General features: G+C 39.7%; 1 protein-coding gene across 2 annotated transcripts; it reads left to right on the top strand.

Annotated features, from left to right (window-relative positions):
- Window positions 1-10,440: 10,440 nt before the first annotated feature.
- gata2b (GATA binding protein 2b) lies at window positions 10,441-19,091 on the top strand. 2 transcript variants are annotated; one of them, XM_039799054.1, is made up of 6 exons: window positions 10,441-10,597; window positions 10,839-11,256; window positions 11,914-12,495; window positions 14,152-14,297; window positions 16,925-17,050; window positions 18,058-19,091. In XM_039799054.1, exons 2-6 carry the CDS (start codon window positions 11,031-11,033, stop codon window positions 18,334-18,336), a joined length of 1,359 nt encoding a protein of 452 aa, XP_039654988.1. In that variant the 5' UTR covers window positions 10,441-10,597; window positions 10,839-11,030; the 3' UTR covers window positions 18,337-19,091. The 2 variants fall into 2 exon arrangements, with proteins under 2 accessions (XP_039654988.1, XP_039654987.1); XM_039799053.1 differs by having other exon boundaries at window positions 16,907-17,050.
- The last annotated feature ends 240 nt before the right edge of the window (window positions 19,092-19,331 follow it).

Here is a 19,331-nt window from a genome sequence, read left to right as displayed (position 1 = left end):
ATACTCTGAGCTGCAGTCACCTTAAAATATCAATGAGTCCTCTTCTTTTCTCCTCTCTGCATCCATCAGTCTTGTTGACAAGGGAGGAACAGAGGCCCAGGGTTGTGTCACCACAGTATCCTGGCACAGTGTCTGGAGTAGGGTGATAGCGGTGGCACTGCAGGGTGTGAGGGGTACGGGCAGGCTCTTCTACCCCAGGGCCGGAAGCCCAGCCTGGGCAGCGGTTAGCCAGCACATCCCTCTAAGAAACGTTGCGCTCCTCTGAGGGAAGTTCCCCTGTAACCTATGTCATTCATTACTGTATGCCACATGAAGGCATCAGATTAAAAACATCAACATATACGTCTAACTCATCTTTAAACCACTTTGTTGAGTATGGTGAGAGCACTATCTACACATCCAGAGGCAGACATTCACAAGGTGTCTTATCTGGGATTATGTATTTGATGCACAAGCTAATTTGAACAGTCATGATGGTCACAGAAAATGTCCCCTAAAATGTGAGACCTTGACTATACTGATTTGTAAATGTGCAAAGTGTGTCACTAGAGAGGTGTTTTTTTACATTCCTCTACTGAAGGAGATGTCTGTGCACTTTCCTGAAATCTGAGAATCAAACGTATCCGGCCAAGCTAGATTTGGTACATCACTATCCCGTAAGCCAATCGCTGTCTGATACGCAAAAGTCGGAAAAGAAACCTGAAGCCTCCAGCGCAGAGCGGACTGTCACTGCAGAGAGCGAATGGCTAAATCTCTCTGATGTTTCTAGACATCTTGATGCACACTGCTCTATCACCAGTCAACTTAGCGTACGTACATGCAGCAGTGGTGGGCGGGAACGCGAGGCCAGATCCATATTTTCTCAATGAGGGAGAAAGAGTAGATATGCTTACAGCACCTTTTCAGATACTTCTTTTTACTTTCTATGTGAGAAAACCTTGGTGAACAAAATATTAACCATAGCAGAGTATTTTTACATACTTTAACACGTGTCTGGAGGAAGAGGAGGACTTTAAGAGATAATATGAACAAAAGCCAAATCTCCAAATGGCTACTGCAAAACATTTTGTTTTAGTTTCTTGATCACATAATGTATTTATCCAGACGATATCTATCCATCAATCTATCCAACTTTAATAATGATCAGCTTTACTGATCAGTAATCAGCCTCACTTGGGGTAAATAGTGACAATATCAGGTGAGAAGACAGAGTCTGACTTCAGTATATACTTTGCAATTTCCCTTTAGTAAAAATATAAGTTCCAGTCCTTCCAAAGATTAGTTCAGTTACAGAGAGGACCTAGGTAGACTAGTTAAGCTGACCGAAAAGATGGTCAGGTATTTCATAAAGGGCAAAAATCTGCCCGGCTTTCACAGATAAACAGTTTGAAGCCCATCAGCTCTCATCGTGACTACTTTAACAATGAAACAGTGTAAGTAAGCCAGTCTGTCTCTGTTTAACACCAGGTGGCAATGTTGCTTAACAAAGAGGAGATCTGGGAATTATTTTCCCACTCAGTCACAAACACAAAGAGGCAGAAACATTCTGTGCATAGAAACTACAGAGCAAAAGATATTGTGCTCTATGTGAAAAAACAGTTGAAAAATAACTCTGTCATGTGAAATGTCAAATTATGTCATATGTATATGTATTAAGGCTATGTATTTCAGTAAAATGTGATTCCTTTCAGTGGTTTTGAGCGTACTAGAAATGCTGCAAAAACAAGACAAAACCAAAAAAAACTCCTTGCGGTGCTTCTTTTTAACACTAGGGGCACCGTAATTGAGGTTTGAAGTCAAAGGTCAAAAAACTTATTGCCGTGAGAAGTGTTTGCGAAATGTAAAGACTCTTTTATAACTTCACAAATATGGTTGCAAGAGTATGAGATTTTCACAGTACGGTAACTGTCTCAGAATATTTTCACTGTATTAGACAATTTTTATTATCAGTTACAATGACCCTTAAAGGAGTGAAAATCAAAGTTTTTTTTGGTTGAACAAACCCTTTATTATAATTGAAACTTGGAACCAGTTTTTTTAATGATAGTATGTGTAAAAAGTCTCCCTTTTGAAAATATTTTTTCAATACCATAGATAAGTACACGGTATGAAAACTGTCAATTTTCTGAAACCGGAATATCCCCTTCAACCCTATTCACAATACACTTTTCATTCTTAAATCTGCTCTCATGGTGATAAAGGGGTGCATGTGGGCTGTCGAGGATGAGGAGGGGTTGTTTAAAGGTGTGTGAAAACAACAGGCCGTTAGAGGCTCCCCCTCCCTGACCACAGGGCCACCAAGAGACAGCATGTGCCTGCTTTTAATACTGGTCCTGCAGAAAACCAAAGCAAAGCAGCGTTCCGTTTGAAACCGGAATTCACCAGAACAAGTGTATCCTGATGTGGTGAGGAGCTGGGGTGAGCAGGGAGGGGAGAGGAGGACACAGAGGGCGCCATGTGGCAGGCCTCACTCCATCTCTTGTCATTTCTAGATCTGCACAAGAAAGTGAAAAAGGGTTTTTTTTTAGGGAGGGGAAGAGACACTAGAGGCTGTGTTGTGAGTGAGATTTGTAACACCTAACATATTGAATGAACTAAAATATGTATTTAATAAATACTCAACATGCCGAATATGCTTGATGCTAATGTACTGATTTCCCCCAAGCTGTTGTAAATAGCAGCTGTCACACACTCATGTGACACTGCAGAGATAAATAAAGAGAAAAAATATGATTACAGTAGTCTGTTGTGCCCTTATCCTTGAATGTGAACAACAACAAACCAGAAAGTCTTAAGAGTGCAGGTGACATAAATTGCCATTTTCCAGTTTTGTCTTTATTGGCATTTCTTTGCAAATTTCCCCTGTTACTATTATAAATATGATCATTAGTAAGGTGATAATATGTCAGTGTTGTGTTTGCAACGTGTTCCCGCTACCCGCTTCCCAAGTTGTCAAAAACTCAGTTATTGGAGATTCAAGGTCAATCTTTTGTTCACTGTGAGGGAAGCAGATCAGGACAGTTTCTCTTCATGACATTTTATAGTCTCAAGTACTGTAAACAAAACAAGCTTTACTGTAAAAGTGAATTTGTGCCTATTCTAAAATATTATTGTGGCCAATTCTTACTTAGGTAAAAGGAAAAAATACATATCCAGAAAAACAACATTTGGTGATAATGCTTCACATCAGTTGCCCTCTCTATTTCCCGTAGTATCAGAGTGTCTGGTGTTGACTGTTTGCATTATAATCCATCAAACTGACGCTCTGATGTGGAGGGGAGAAGGAATAATTACTGTAGCGAGAGGAAAGGTGATGAGATTGAGAATGATGCTGATCAGGCAGACTCTGAAATCAAAGGATTATCTAATCTGATAATGCCGATTGACACAAACACACATGAAAGGAAACCACCAGGTCAGAAGCAGCTCATCGTAATCCACATGAAATACCAGGAAGACTTTTGACAATTAATAAACCAACAAACACTGTGTCTGTCAAAAATGATGTGTGTGTGTGTGTGTGTGTTTGTGTTCTGTTACTCTGCCACAACTTTCTGCAGGTGCAAGAGAGAAAGCGACGGAGAGAAGAGAAACACAGCTGACCATTAGGCGGCTTTACCACATCCTTCATACTGCACTTCACTTCTTCCCCAGCACACACACACACACACACACACACACACACACACACACACACACACACACACACACACACGCAAACACACATACACACACCCTGTTTATTCGCTGTCTCACTGTGTGTGTGTGTGTGTGTGTGTGTGTGTGTGTGTGTGTGTGTGTGTGTGTGTGTGTGTGTGTGTGTGTGTGTGAGTGACAGGCAGGACGGGTTAGCACTGGAGAATCAGCTTAAGCAAAGCAGCAGACATTTCTTCACAGCAGGAGGAAAGTCAGGAGATTTATAGACTCACAATCACTGAGGATCAAACACAGAGCAAAGAGATGCACACACAAAAACACACACACGTACATGCAGAAACTCAACCTTTAGACAACATAAAGCACACGGATGCTCTTATATACTGCATTCAAAACTTTGTCACTTAAGATGTGGACACATCATTTTCCTTGGAGGTGAAGGCAAAAGCTGTCACCCAGCAAAGTAGTCTGGATGACGGAAAGAAAACATGAGGAAAAGCAAGAGACGGTGTTCAGTGACAGTGACAGCTTCATGGCTCTATGGATGTCAACGTCAGTCAGTCAATCAGACTTTAGTTATCCCCTGACGTTGTATCTAGTGCCACCAGCAGGTCAAAAATTTCTCTTTTAATGTGAAATTTCTCAACTACTCTACTCAATGAATTAGCACAAAGGTTTTCAGAAAACATTCAAACTCAAGTGACCATAAGCAGCTTTTCCAGTTCTCTGGCCAGTTATCATATTTTATTCCCTGAACAGTGCCTGCCTTTACAGTCCTTATTACACACATCTGAACATGCACACTTCTTCACCAGCACACACACACACACACACACACACACCCACAGGGACTGGATTCACGTAAAGACAAAATAAAGGCACGTCTGAAATTGATCAAAACTCACAGGTTGAGAAGAAAAGAGGTGTTTTGAATTCTACAACTCCCTGGACAGCTCTAGTGAAACAGAGTTTGATTGACAGGTTGTTAGTGACAAGGTGTTGTAAACTTTCACTTCCTGCTGCTCTTTGGGCAGGAAGTGAAGTAGTGAACCTCTGACCTCTAAAGACTTTGTAAAGATCCTTTTCAAGACTACACACAGTGAAGTAAGAGAACAAGTAGGGACATTCAAAAGATACTGGAACATTTTTAGTGAGATGTGTGTAAACCAACGGTAACAGGAGAGTAGAGTCCAGTTTAGAAAAAAGTGTAAATACTGAATAATGTAATTATTTATAATATTGAACTATAGTGATAATAAAAGGAAAGATGGAGTTCAGGGTAAAAGTTATGGCCAACCCATCCTCAAGAGTAAATGTGCCATTTATAACTCAAACTGTGTTGGACCGGGCTCTCTCTCGGACTGGACTTAAAATAAATCCTAATAATATTCAGGCGGAATAACTTTTACATATGTAAGAATAGCAACACCACTGTGTAGAAAATACTGTGTTACAAGTAAAAGTCCTGCATTAAAAACTGGCCCACGGGTGTCAAGGTAGCTCAGTTGGTAGAGCAGGCACCCATATAAAGAGGTTTACTCCTCAACGCAGGGGGCCAGGGTTCGACTCTGACCTGTGGCCCTTTGTTGCATGTTGTTCCCCCTCTCTCTCCCTTCCCTTTCATGTCTTCAGTTGTCCTGTCAATAAAGGCCTAAATATGCCCCAAAAAAATAATCTTTGAAAAAAATGGCCCATTTCAGGATAATAAACATTATATTATTGGATTATAAGTATGGATGCATTAATGTGTCGATCAGTTTAACGTTGCAGCTGGTGAAGGTAGAGCAAATTTGAATTACTTTATACTTTAAAATGTGTTTCTTGAGTGTATTTCCTGAATCTGGAAATGAACGAGTAAGTAAAGTTATCAAATGAATGTGGAGTAAAAAGTTCAATATTTGTTTCTGAATTGTAGTGGAGTAGAAGTTGCAGAAATGGAGAGTAAGTACTACACATACCTCAAAATTGGACTCAAGTACAGTACTCGAGTAAACGTACTTAGTTACTTTACACCACTTCAAAGTTTCCTGACTGATCTGTTGCCTCAACACTGCCTCCTCTGGATGACGTCATGTTTCTGAATGAATTCACTCATCATACTACCACTACCACTGCAGTGATTGGTTGACAGATGAGGCAGTCAGAGAATGTTAAATTCAATTAAAACATTTATTTAAATATATGACAGATTAAAATAAATGAATAGTTAAATCAAATACATATATGTACTGTTTTGATGTATTTAAAAAAAAATTAAATCAATTCAACTAGAAAATAAAATAAATTAAAACAAATAAAGTAAACTGTTTGCCAGTTATAGGAGCTACTTTTAGCCTTAGGATGTTTTGTGAAAACGGCCCAGGGGGGTTTTGCTCAAATCTTTTGGATCTGTATCAGGATTTAAGATATTGCAGTTCCCTGCATACCACTGATGAGGTATTATATAATCTCATCGTTGTCATTCTCATCTAGATCTTTGTCTCTTGAGTCAAGAGAAAGCAATGTTTGGGTCAGTGAATTAAAGAGGCGAAGGAACTATGATTTCAGATGGATAAGACAGTGTAACAGAAAAATATAAATAGGGTGCACAGTGATGGTTAACCAAAGCAAATCACTGTTCACCACCAACACGAGTCCTTACAATATTAAAGGAAAATCCATGGAGGTTTGTTGTTGTCTTCTGAGGGAGGTTTGCATCTATCAAAGCACGTCAGCAAAGGTCATCCCACTGGTTTAACTATGATATATATATATATATATATATATATATATATATATATATATATATATATATATATATATATATATATAAAAAGAAAGGGAAATGCTCTGTCACATTAGGGTGAAGGAGGAGGCGGAGGAGGAGCACTCCTGGTTGGCTTGACTTTATGTTTGACCTTTTCGGGAACTAATCCTTGAATATAATAGACTGTAAGATATGGAAAATGACTGCGCTGTTATCTCTGTTACCCTGGAGACCATCAGCAGCACCCAGGGCTGCTGCAGCTGCCAAGTTATTAAAAGCATCCAGTTTGTATATAATGGAAAAAATACCTTTTCTGGTCACTCCCCACACTCATACACAATGCTTTAACACTACAATAAATAGGTTACTCTTCATTCTTTGTGCCTAAAGGGGCAACATGTTCACCTTATCAAGTGTTTTTCATTCTTAATGTATCTCTGTGTCTTAATGCAAGTTTTCAAAGTTTTCCCATGTTCCTTAAGTGAAATTTGGCCTATAGATGTTTTGATGAAATTAATAAATAGCCTAGTTTGACAAAATAAGAGGGTTGAGTGAAATTTGACTTCAACGGCCTTATCAAATCATCTTTACTGTTTTCATTATTTTAAGGAACAAAATACTTCAGGATTGAAACCAAACAAACACATAATGTGCTGATTTAGACCATGGTGAAAAAAAAATGAAAAGAAAATTACACTTCTGGCCTATTAGTTTCAAATATCAAGTTAATCTAACATGGCCTGTTTGTACCCTGACCGCCGGTTTAAAAGCCTACCGCTTGTTCGCATTTGGTATTTGCAAAATTTCCAACACATGAAAACATTATTCAAATATTTTTGTCTCCCTGAGTGAAGCGGCTGCGTCTAACTCTTATCCAGTAAAATCCAACATGAAAGAAATAAGATACCACAACAAAGAACCGGAACCTCAGATGGCTGCCGCAGATAACCTAAATATAATGGAATAGCGAGCTGTATTTATGCTGTCTAAATACACAGAATAAAGACTTTGCACATGCAGAACATTAAACTTGTAAATAATAGCCAACACCATGCCCCACCCCCCCCCCTCCCCCCTTCCATGCAGCACCCTCCCTCTAATCTATCTATCATTTACACAGATCTGCCTCAGTAAATGATGCATTCCCTGCATTAGATGTATTTGTTGTGCGAGTTTGAAAAGGCGGCGATAATCTGGGAGAGAGAGATAAGAAATGCCATTTATTCCGCGGCACTTTGGAGCCTATTTCCCGGGCCGATCAGCCCCCATTCTCCCCGACACCTCCAGCAGCTCGCTGATAACGATTAGGCTATTTATTATCTTCACAAAGAACAAAGATTAGCCAGCACCGATGAAAAATTACCCCGGGATGGGTTATAATCAGTGGGACCCAAGGATCCTAACAGCATTGGATTTCTTTTTCAATCTGGGGGAGCGACTAAACACACACGCGCATCAATAAAATTTAACACGTGAGTGGTAAAAACATCAGCAAATATTTTGTAGTATTATATAATAATACTACAAAATAATGTAAATAAACAACAACAACAAAAAACCATACTAATACTAATAGGCCTACTAATACAAATACAATGAATAACCAATCATAGGCTAGGCTACTTCGAATTAATTCGGCTTTAATTAAGATTAATAGGCTAATAATAAACTATTGTCATTTTTTGTATTATAATATACCATAGTGACATTTCATTTTTTATCTTTATTGTGAGGTAAAACCACTTCCTTTCAATGACAGTCCTATAATGAGATTCTCAGAGCTGAATCGGGCTGCGACCTCTCCCTTTCTCCTGCCCTCGTGTGAGAAAAAGAACAGTAAAAAAAAAAGAAGGGCGGATTGAATTAATGTCAAATCCTAAAATGGAAGTGGATGTTCGCCGCCGATAAGGTTTTATCGCCACGCCAGATCAAAAGGGCTCACACTCAAAGCATGTGTATTTCCACATTATCATGCTGATGAGCTCTAATGCTGCCACACTTGTCCCTCCGGTATGTTACTTTCTTCAGTCTATAGGGTAGATTTTCTCCTGGAAAGGAATCGTTGTTTCTGTGTAAAGAATGACATTCAGTTCTTTAAACATACCTGATTAAGAAAAAACGATTTATCTATATATTAATCATCATTAAAGTTTCTGTTGGAAATAGGACTATAAGGGCGGTTGTTATAAATGTTTTAGATAGATAGATAGATAGATAGATAGATAGATAGATAGATAGATAGATAGATAGATAGATAGATAGATAGATGGATATAGATAGATAGATAGATAGATAGATAGATAGATAGATAGATAGATAGATAGATAGATAGATAGATAGATAGATAGATAGATAGATTTGAAAATCGCTTTCTTTGTCTTGTACATGGGCAGCCCCCCGTACCAGTACTACCTAGTAGTACTACTATATCAACTGCACATGTTCATTTTGTATTACCTCACATGTTCGTTATTATTGTTTTCCTTTTTGGTCATAAGGGGGGCTGTAATGCACATCAAGAGCAAAGGGTGATGGTTAATACGGACATCTCCTCCTGCAGCCTGCAGCCCTCCAGACTTCATCACATCCCAGGCCCTGGCCTGTTGGACCTCCAGCAAAATAGTTTTCGTACAAACACTGGCAAGCTCCTTATTTTTAAGATTTTCAAGTTAACCGAAATAGTTTACATTAGTGGGAGCAAACGAAAGTGTCTGCTGGTTGGGTGTGATTCTGCGTTGCAACATTGCTCATTGAGGACATTTGGTTTTCTAATAGAATCAAAGCAAATCAAACCTGAACTCATCTCAAGTCCACCTCAATAGTTTGTCACGCGGTGCTTGTTGGCTTGTTGTACGAAATCACAGAAGCGTCAGGAGGATGTAGGCTATTGATGTATTATTAATGCTGCCAGTGTAAATATCAGTTGCAGAGTCCTTCCTCGAGTTCATCCGCTGGGACTGCAGCAGACTCCGGGCAACCCCGTCTCTCTTTCTCTAGGAAAAGTTCATGTCCTGATTTTTTTTTTTTCTTCACTAAGATGCACTGACGTCAGGAAACGGCGTCAAGCAGGCGGCTGTGTCGGCCGGCTGGGGCTGCACGGGCTCCCTCTCCAATTATAGTCTGTCAATCATGCACGATAGGGAGAGAGACAGAGAGAGAGAGAGAGAGAGAGAGAGATCTTTAAAAAGTGTAGCCTGAACATAAACGACCAAGAGCAGAAGGAATCCGGCCAGAAATACCTTGCCTTTATACAGGGACAGTGCACAATGCAACATTAACCTTGTATAAAAACAAGAAGAAATATACACACTGTTTTCTCATAAGACATTTCTGTGCAGATTAAAGTTGGGTGTTTTATTTAGGGGACATTGCTGCACATCTTTAAGACACTGTTTCACATTTATTTCACTGTTAAAAGTTAAGAGTTCGAGGCAGTGGGTGTAACTGTGCTGGTAATGAACCATTGTCTCACATACAGTCTATACACACCAAAAATATGCAGAAAGACTAAAAGACGGATATACTGACATAGTTGCAAAACTGGCTCATTTACATGTGTCAGTGACAATTTTATTTAATTTCAATTTTACCAGTTATAGTATTTGTATAATCATTTGTCTGTGGTTGCAACGTTGTGCCCTTAATGAAAAATAGGCCCCGCGTAGACTAGGCTGTAGGCTTAGGGATATAGGGATATGGGATATAGGCTACGCTATATAATAGGCTGTTTTCAAACATAGGCTATGTTTGAAAACAGCCTATTCATTTTAAATGGATATTATATCATGCTGCAGGTAATAATACACTGGTGATGAAACTTTCAATTCCATAAAGTAGCCTACAACAAAGTCATAGGCCTGGCCCCGAGCAGCCAGGCTATGTTTCTCCATATCAGTATTATAGAAGCATCTTCTGGTGTGTGTGTGTGTGTGTGGGGCGCCTCGGAGGTTTTGTAGAGGTGGTGTGCAATTGGCTGAGTCAAAGCTTTAATAGAGACTCCGCCCATGAGCTTGACAAGCCTGGCCCCGCGCTGTCAGCCACAGTATACGTGTTGCTTATAGTCCCAGTGGACGGAGTTCACTCTGACAAACACCAGCGAGAACTGGAGAGGACCTGAAGCAACAAAAAAAGGGACATTTTTCCAAAGAGGCGCGAGCTGATCGGACGCTGTGGATAAATATAGCATTGGCAAAGGTACGGCGTGCTATTGTCATGTTGAGTGAAGCATCTTATTGAGTGATATTTGTGAAAAGGCGTAGCCTATAGCTTGTTGATGAGTAAGTAGAAAAGATGTGGTAGTAAATATGGTGGGTGGGATGATTTTCTTCATCTTAAATTGCATCACTACATGCACCACAGGAGCTTTGCGTTTAGAGAACTGATGCTCATCGCCCCTGCCTTTAAAATATTAACATCTGATGTTTGCGTGTTTCAGGTTTCCAGTGTCAAACTCGACTCGATGTCCAGGAGAAAAGAGGAATTTAAGTCAGAGGAACAAATCCAAAGTCTACTGTAAATGGACACAGTGGAGATCTCGTAAAAGACACATAGGCCTACTTTAGACCACCCTGTGAACTCTCCCTGGATATTCGTTTACTCATTAAGCGCGCTACAGAAAGCCACAAAGATGGAAGTGGCTGCTGATCAGCCCCGCTGGATGCATCACCATGCCATGCTGAACGGACAACACCCGGACTCTCACCACCACGGCCTGGGGCACAACTACATGGAGCCCACGGCGCAGCTCCTGCCTCCGGATGAGGTGGATGTTTTCTTTAATCACCTGGACTCACAAGGAAACCCGTACTACCACAACTCTGCCAGGGCCAGAGTGTCCTACAGCCAAGCGCACGGTAAGATGGAGCTATAACACAAGGGTGCAACTTTAACTTTAGGCTACAAGACAGAAACTCGTCGTTGGCTTGTAGTATCAGCTGTAACGCCATATTATACTACTTGTTTTCTGAAATCAATTGCCTACGTGGTTTAGGTTTGTCCTTATGATGCCCGTCAGGTCAGTAGCCTAATATCATATTATTAAACACCTGACAGATTTCTGCCCTTTGAAACGTAAATTAAAATGTAAAATCATTTATGGCCTACTGCATAAATACACTGCTAGATTATGGGTCAGATAAATTGGTTCACATGTCACATTTTACATTAGTCTACAATTTTTATGATTCGAGATTTGTTAGGCATTCATCCCAGTACAAATATCTTGAGATTAAATTAGGCTGCCTAATTATTATATATACTTAAATTAGGCTAATGTGTTTGTTTTGTTTTTTGGTCTAGGACATACTGATTTAATTCTGGTCTATTTTTGTGCATTTATTTACACGTTTAAATCAGGCCAGTGTGTCCAGTGAATCAACAAGTCTCGCTTAGTTTTGAATCCAAATTTGCATGCGATAGCATGCAAATTTACCACATATACATACCACATATCTTCATGAGTTTCATCACCTGTAGCTGTAATAGGTCTGCTTTTGTTTGTTTTTTCTCAGCTCGTCTGACGGGGAGTCAGGTCTGCCGGCCTCATCTCATCCACAGCCCGGGGATTTCCTGGCTGGACGGAGGGAAAGCAGCCCTGTCGGCTCACCACCACAACGCCTGGGCCGTCAGCCCCTTCAGCAAGCCCAGCCTGCACCACCCCGGCTCCGCGTCCCCCGGCGGCCTCTCCGCAGTCTACCCGTGCAGCAGCAACTCAAACACGGTCTCCGCATCCTCGTTAACGCCGCCGTCCCACTCCAGCCCGCATCTGTACACTTTCCCCCCTACACCACCAAAGGACGTATCACCAGACCCGGGGGCCGCGTCTCCCACCGCCACCATGGACGAGAAGGAATCTATCAAGTACCAAGTGTCGTTATCGGAGGGGATGAAGATGGAGGGCTCCAGCCCGCTGAGGAGCAGCCTGGCCTCCATGAGCGCTCAGACCCCCTCCACCCACCATCCCATTCCGACATATCCTTACTCTCTCCCAGCAGCACATGAGTACGGCAGCAGTCTGTTTCACCAGGGTAGCCTGCTGGGAGCATCATCCAACTACACCTCCAGGAACAAAGGCAAGACACGGTCCTGCACCGGTGAGTGCACTGCAAACACACCAGAGACTACAGCCCCAAAACAAAAGAAATTCAATCTGACAATATTCAGACAGTATTTGGACTTAGATGTCTCTGAGTTGAGTTTATATAACGATTTTATCACAGGTCTGCTTTTCTATAGCGAGTCAGTGGCAATTAAACTAAGCTAAAACTAAAAGTAGTCAAGCAAAGTAGCCTAACGTAATGCATTTTTTAAATATCCTGTGGCACTCAATACTGCACATAATATTTGTCTATCTGGTATACTCAAAGATTAGTTTATTGACGTTACAGCGAACCATTTGAATCGTTTTGTTTTTATATGCCACATGTATAATTCAGATAGCCTACTAGCCTACTCTGTAAATAGTCTTGATAATGCACACACACAAACACACACGCGGTTTATGAATCTGAGCCAACTTTAAGCAGATCTATAATATTATTATCTCACAACTCTTGATGATCCTATCAAATGATCAAAGAAAGGAAAATGTTAATTATTTGAAGGAAAAACATTTAGCTACAAATTAAAACAAAAACCTTAATGCCAATCTTTTTTGCTATGAAATATAATATATTATAAACCATTTACTGTTTAAAATTTCAAAATCCTGTAAAGGCCATTTAATATATTACAAATGTAACCAGATTCATTTATTTTGATTTATTCTGTATGACCTTTAACACAGCCAGTCTACTGTACAGGCTGTGATTTGAGCACCATAAAGGTTCTTTATTATTTTGGAAATTGTATAATAATATTAAATATTACATATTAAATATTATATTAATAATAATAATAATAATAATAATACTTTTTTCTTCAATAAATTCTTGCGGAGGCCAACACCTGCACTCAACAGTCCTCTTTGATTTGCGACTTTGATAATCCTCTGTTGTTAACCGTGACTGTAATTACGCCTGAGCTGGCTGCAGCAGAACAGGGAACTGGAGCCAGCTCAGAGGTGTGAAAGGAAGATCTGCAGGCGCACAGAGCCAAAAACCTCAGGATTTAGGCTAGGAGTCACATCTCTGTTACATAATACATTGTCCTGATTGTTATTTGATTACAGACCAGGAGCTCCCAGTTAAGCCTGATTGTGTTGAACCAGTTTATTAACAGGGATATAGTGCAGGGTAACCTGAACTGCACTTATTTTATTAAATAAGTAAGACATATTAACTGGCTGCAAAATGCTGATTTATGAATGTATTATAATATGAATAGATGATTGCTGTTATTAAGTTAAAATATTTCCTAAAAATATTGACATGAATTATTTATTTTTCTTTAATGGTTGTTGTTTAAAGGGTAAAAGGCATTCAACTCACATCTAATAATTTATTTTTTACAGGACATGTATTTTGTATTAGTGAAGCATTGGTTTGGCTTGACAGCACAGAGGGAATTATATTTACTGATTCTACAGCAAATTCTTCTTCAACTTTTAGCTGTTTTAGGCTAATGCACAACTGTAACAGAGTCACTTTATATTCCAGGCTACTACATGCAGACACTGTTTCTTTCTCTTTACTCTCAAAGAAAAAGTCATAAGAAAGTTAGATACAACACATACTTTAATCTATAATTGAACGTGTTGGTTGTGGAAATGCATTGCTTATAATCTGATGTCACTGTGTGTTCTTCTCCAGAGGGCCGTGAGTGTGTAAACTGCGGAGCCACCTCTACACCTCTGTGGAGACGTGACAGCACCGGACACTATCTGTGCAACGCCTGTGGGCTGTACCACAAGATGAACGGCCAGAACAGACCACTCATCAAACCCAAACGCAGACTGGTGAGTCCCATCAGTATATAAGAGAGAGGGGCAGTGTGTGTGTGTGTGTGTGTGTGTGTGTGTGTGTGTGTGTGTGTGTGTGTGTGTGTGTGTGTGTGTGTGTGTGTGTGTGTGTGTGTGTGTGTGTGTGTTGGAGGTGGCAGTAAATAAAAAGAGTGTGAGGTGGAGGGAGACAGAGAGGGGGAGGAGGTACAATTCCAGGAAAGTTATATTTTGCCAATCAGTTTCCAGGAATTGTGTTGCTTGCTCACCTCTTGCTCCTTAATGCTCGAGCTGTTAGCAGAGTGGGACTATCGGTGTTATTTCTCTTATCATTATTACTGCTCCTTCTGATACTGTCATTGATAGCAGGGCCAGCACTCCATCCCTCAGAACAACACACGTGTTCAGTTTGTTTTTATGTGTAGGGCGACATGTTGAAGTCAAAGTTTGTTTTTATTTTCACATCTCAGCAGCAGAGCAGATCATGATGGTGATTTTTTTATTTATTTTTTAAATAAACAAAAAAATAAAGCGTCCATTTTGGATAGATTTTTTTGGTCCATTGGATTGTGTGATAATAGATAATACACTGTTACAAAGCTGCTAGGTCACTGAAAGTTGACATTTTGGTGATACATGTTTTTTTTAAGGACAGTGACAGTCTTAAATGGACAGAGCAGCTTTGGAGTTATTTCCATCATGAACTGCTTCAAAAACCAGTGTTCATGTCACACTAAACCTAGAAAGAACTTTACTTTTTTTTTTTTTTTTTTACAAAAAGGGGAGTCTTTCAAGGGTGAAATCTTATTTTAAATAAATACTTAAAAACCAAGCATCAAGTTGCATCAATTGCATGAACAGTTTGACATTTAGCCTATTGGACTTTGGCTACAATAATTATTCATACTATTTGATAATTCTCTCAATTTCAAAGTTAAGCAATATTTGCAGCCTCATTGTATTTATATAACCTTGTGCACCAGTTGTGTTTGTAGTTGTGTGATGCAGCAAGAGGCAGCTATAAATGAAGACAATATTTGCAGAGACAACAGACACTGCTGATTAAATCAGTAGTAGGCCCAGCCTATAACTGTGTAGCCTACGGCAGTGGGCCAGACTTTGTAATTGTTTTATTTTTAAGGAATCCTGGACGAATGGACTTAGAAAAGGCGATGCAATAGAAACAAAAGCAGTATTTCTTCTAACGAAAGCAGCATTTTGTCATTAAAGAAGTATTATTTAATCTAAAATGGCAACGCACGACAAAAGTGCGCAACTTCACACACTCAAAAAAAAGGTCAATCGAGCAGAGGCTACCGGTGAGCAAAGTAAAGTAGGACTAAATGACAAGACATTATTTTGCGAATATTGTGATTATAATTTAGAGTAAACCATTAGGATTACTTTCAGGAAAAAAAAAAAATATATATATAAAATAATATTCACCTAATCAGAGTCACTTTGTTGACGCATGCGGGCGGATGTGAGTCTACATCGCTGCGACAAACAGGTCTAAATCTATAGGCCTACTGACCTGTAGACAACGTCTGCAAACAGCTGTCTGTTTCACACAAAATTTAGCCTACGAGCGTTAATTTCAGCCTTCTGTTAAGCCTATAATACAGCCATATATCAGGCCTGGTTTCCGTAGCTCGCAGTGCTCCAGAGCGTCTTGTGTTCAGTGCCAGTTGCAGCTTTCCAGTTGTTTCCTATCCGGATATCTGACCGGTCCAGATAAAGCAGCGGGGCCAGCGCCTGTTTCCTCCTGACTCCTAACTTTAGGCTCAGACCTCATTTCATAGTGGTCAAGTTCTCCGCCCATAACAGAGAAAGAACAAGAAAATTGGGAAAGTTATGGAAGCTGATGTTTGACCTAACAGGGCACCAACCACGGACACCTGCTTTTCAGAGTATTTATTAAGAAGAAGAAAAAAGATTATATAAATAAATGATTATTTCATGTTTTGTTAGATAATACATTTTGAATGAGGGTGCAGATGAATGTATTTCCTGGAAATTGAAGAGTCCATCATGAGCCTCTGGCTGTTAGGGCTCCTTACTTATCATTTTAAACTAGCAGGCTACAGTACTGAGCTTTGTGCATGTGAATAGAGCATTTGTAATAACAAATATATTGTTTCAAATTATGAGACATCTTATTTTTATTTGAAATATGCCGTCAAATATTGAGGAGGTAACTCTGAATGTCTACAATAGGTCATGTCAACATAGAGCTGCAACTTTTAGCTAATTACTCGAAATTAATTGGCAATAATTGTGTTTAAGTCATTTTTCAACAGTTTGGACTGTTGGTCCGACAAAACAAGACATTTGAGAACGTCACCATTGCCTCTGGCAACACATTCTGGTAATGGGCATTTTCTTCGCAATTTGCTGAGGTTTTATAAGCCAAACAATTAATATATTAAATAATATATATAAATATATTATATATATATGTATATATATATTCATTAGTTGTGGCCCTAATGTCATGAAACAGTTTAAGTCAATAGAATAGAAAGTTAAACTAGCCTCATACATTGTACATACTGAAATATATTCTTAAATGCATTCTTAAACTGACCCGTGCTGTGTCTGCTTGGGCTGTTGAACTCTAATTAAAGCTTGATATCTTTCCACAGTCTGCTGCCAGACGAGCAGGCACCTGTTGTGCTAACTGTCAGACGACCACTACCACACTCTGGAGGCGCAATGCAAATGGAGACCCGGTGTGCAATGCCTGCGGCCTCTACTATAAACTGCATAATGTAAGTCTTTGACTGCTGATCGCCAAGTTGGGCCCGACAGGGTCAAGTAGACGGGAAGTAGGCAGGCAGGTCACACTGATTCTTGAGGGATAAGAGAGGCAGAAAAGAGAGTGAGAGAGAGAGAGGGCTGTTTTACTCTCAGACACTGTTGGACTCGTTGGTGTTTTCTTTCTTTGTGCTTTATTGTTTCCATGGTAGGCGTAATCCCCCTGGGAGTCACAATGGTGGGACTGTTGTTGAGTGGGACTGCCACAAGGCTCCATATGAATAGCATTTAGACTGGAGGCATCAAAAAAGATAATAGGTGCTCCGGATGCATATTTTTAAAGAATGAATCTGATGATATTTTATATTTTCTCTATTGTCAACAAATCCTATATCAAATCCCACAAACAAGTATTGTCTGCGTAGCCAAAGCCTGTTACAGCTTATTTTATTGTGCCATAGACAGCATTGTTGTCCAAAAACTATTAAAAAACATAAACGAGCCACACAGTTCCACATACACCGTTCTGGTCCCAGATATACTCTACTTACTAGAGCACCAAATGTGTATTAATCCACAACTGAAACTAGTTCCTATTTACTCCTCTTTGAGTGATGTTTGTCACAGACTACAGTGCCTAGCTGTTTCAGGGAATTCTTTTGGCTTTTTTTTTTTAAATTGAAAATATACACTTGTAAGCAATTTTTAAATTAAGATTTACATTCTTAGTAGGCTCCAATGAGTTTGAGGCTGAGTGCCACGGACAGGATGGGGAAGTAGGAAAGCATTGCGGGATGGACTAATGCATAAATGGTTTTGGTCTTTTCATGGGATTTGTTAACAATAACAAAAATATAGGATATTTATTATCCTTTAAGGACTTACCAAACAAATGTATATATTCCATGTCCATGCAAAATGTATTTGATTACATCTATAAAATTCATAGTTTCTTGGTTTGAACTTTCCCTCCAAACTTGAACGAGATCACTTATCCCCTCACTTCTCCCTCTTTAAACAGGTGAACCGGCCTCTGACCATGAAAAAGGAGGGGATACAGACACGCAACCGAAAAATGTCCAACAAGTCAAAAAAGAGCAAGCGGGGCTGCGACAGCTACGAGGAGTTTTCCAAAAGCCTGCACGACAAGAGCTCTCCCTTCAGCTCTCTGGCCGGACACATGTCCATGGGCCACTTGCCACATTTTGGCCACGCTGGACACATGCTTCCCACGCCCACCCCGATACACCCTTCCTTTGGGCACCCGCACCACTCTAACATGGTGACGGCCATGGGCTGAGAGGGTGAGGAGAGTGGTTAACATATAGGAACGCTGGGAGAACCTGAGATGGTTGTGTGAATGGAGATGAGGGTCTAACTAGAGGACAGTTTTTATGTTATGCTACAGACATGCAGTTTGTGTGTCTTCATCTTGATTGTCTCTTGATTAATTATGCCAATGGTATGTTGGCGAACAGGTGAATCATGGGAGGAAATGACCGTTTTACTCCTTATCTATAGGTACCTATTTTGATGGAGGAAGACAGAGAGGAATATTCTGCTTCCCGTCTGCCAGGCACCCACATGTAAACACAAAAATGTCATTGCACCTCATAGTTTTGTCCCCACTGACAGCCTGACTGACTGCAGTGGAGCTCAATATGTGCCGAACAGGTTTATAGTAACTGTGAATATTGTAAATGTGTGAGACCGAAGAGGGGGCCGGCAGGGGAAATCCCGTTTGCAACATTAATGAAAATATGCTGGATTTTTTTTTGCTTATGGACAATTTTAAAGGAATTTTCACAAACGAAAGAGAGCAAACAAAAAGGTTTATGAACCCTAATTTGACACTGTTTATTATAATTATTGTTATTATAATTGTTATTGTTATTCAGATAATTTATTTTCACTGCCTGTTTTTTCTTTTACTATATCACCTGGATCATAATATGGATACTGTTATCCCAGTTATGAATATATTTTTAGCTAAAGCGCTTTCTTTGAGCTGGTCAACATTTATACTCGTAAGAAATAAAGAGATCAAGTTCATTATCCCATCTGCTCCTTCTATTCAATATCCATTATTCAATATTTAAGTCTTCATAATAAGAACAGATATAAAATTAGTATTTTTTTTATTGTTTGGCTAATTGTGCTGTCCTTTGTTCCACACTGGGACAAGGTACCACACTGAACAGATACAAATGACCTTCTTCATGAACACACTGTTAGACATTTAATTAAGATAATGAAAATCTGCAATGTCAGTAACACCTATTTGTTCCTTTGTAT

The sequence above is a fragment of the Perca fluviatilis genome, chromosome 4 (assembly GCF_010015445.1).
Source record: "Perca fluviatilis chromosome 4, GENO_Pfluv_1.0, whole genome shotgun sequence".
Classification (NCBI taxonomy): Eukaryota; Metazoa; Chordata; class Actinopteri; order Perciformes; family Percidae; genus Perca; species Perca fluviatilis.
Note: the sequence above shows the minus strand (reverse complement) of the source record. Positions and strands in the feature narration are given on the sequence as shown.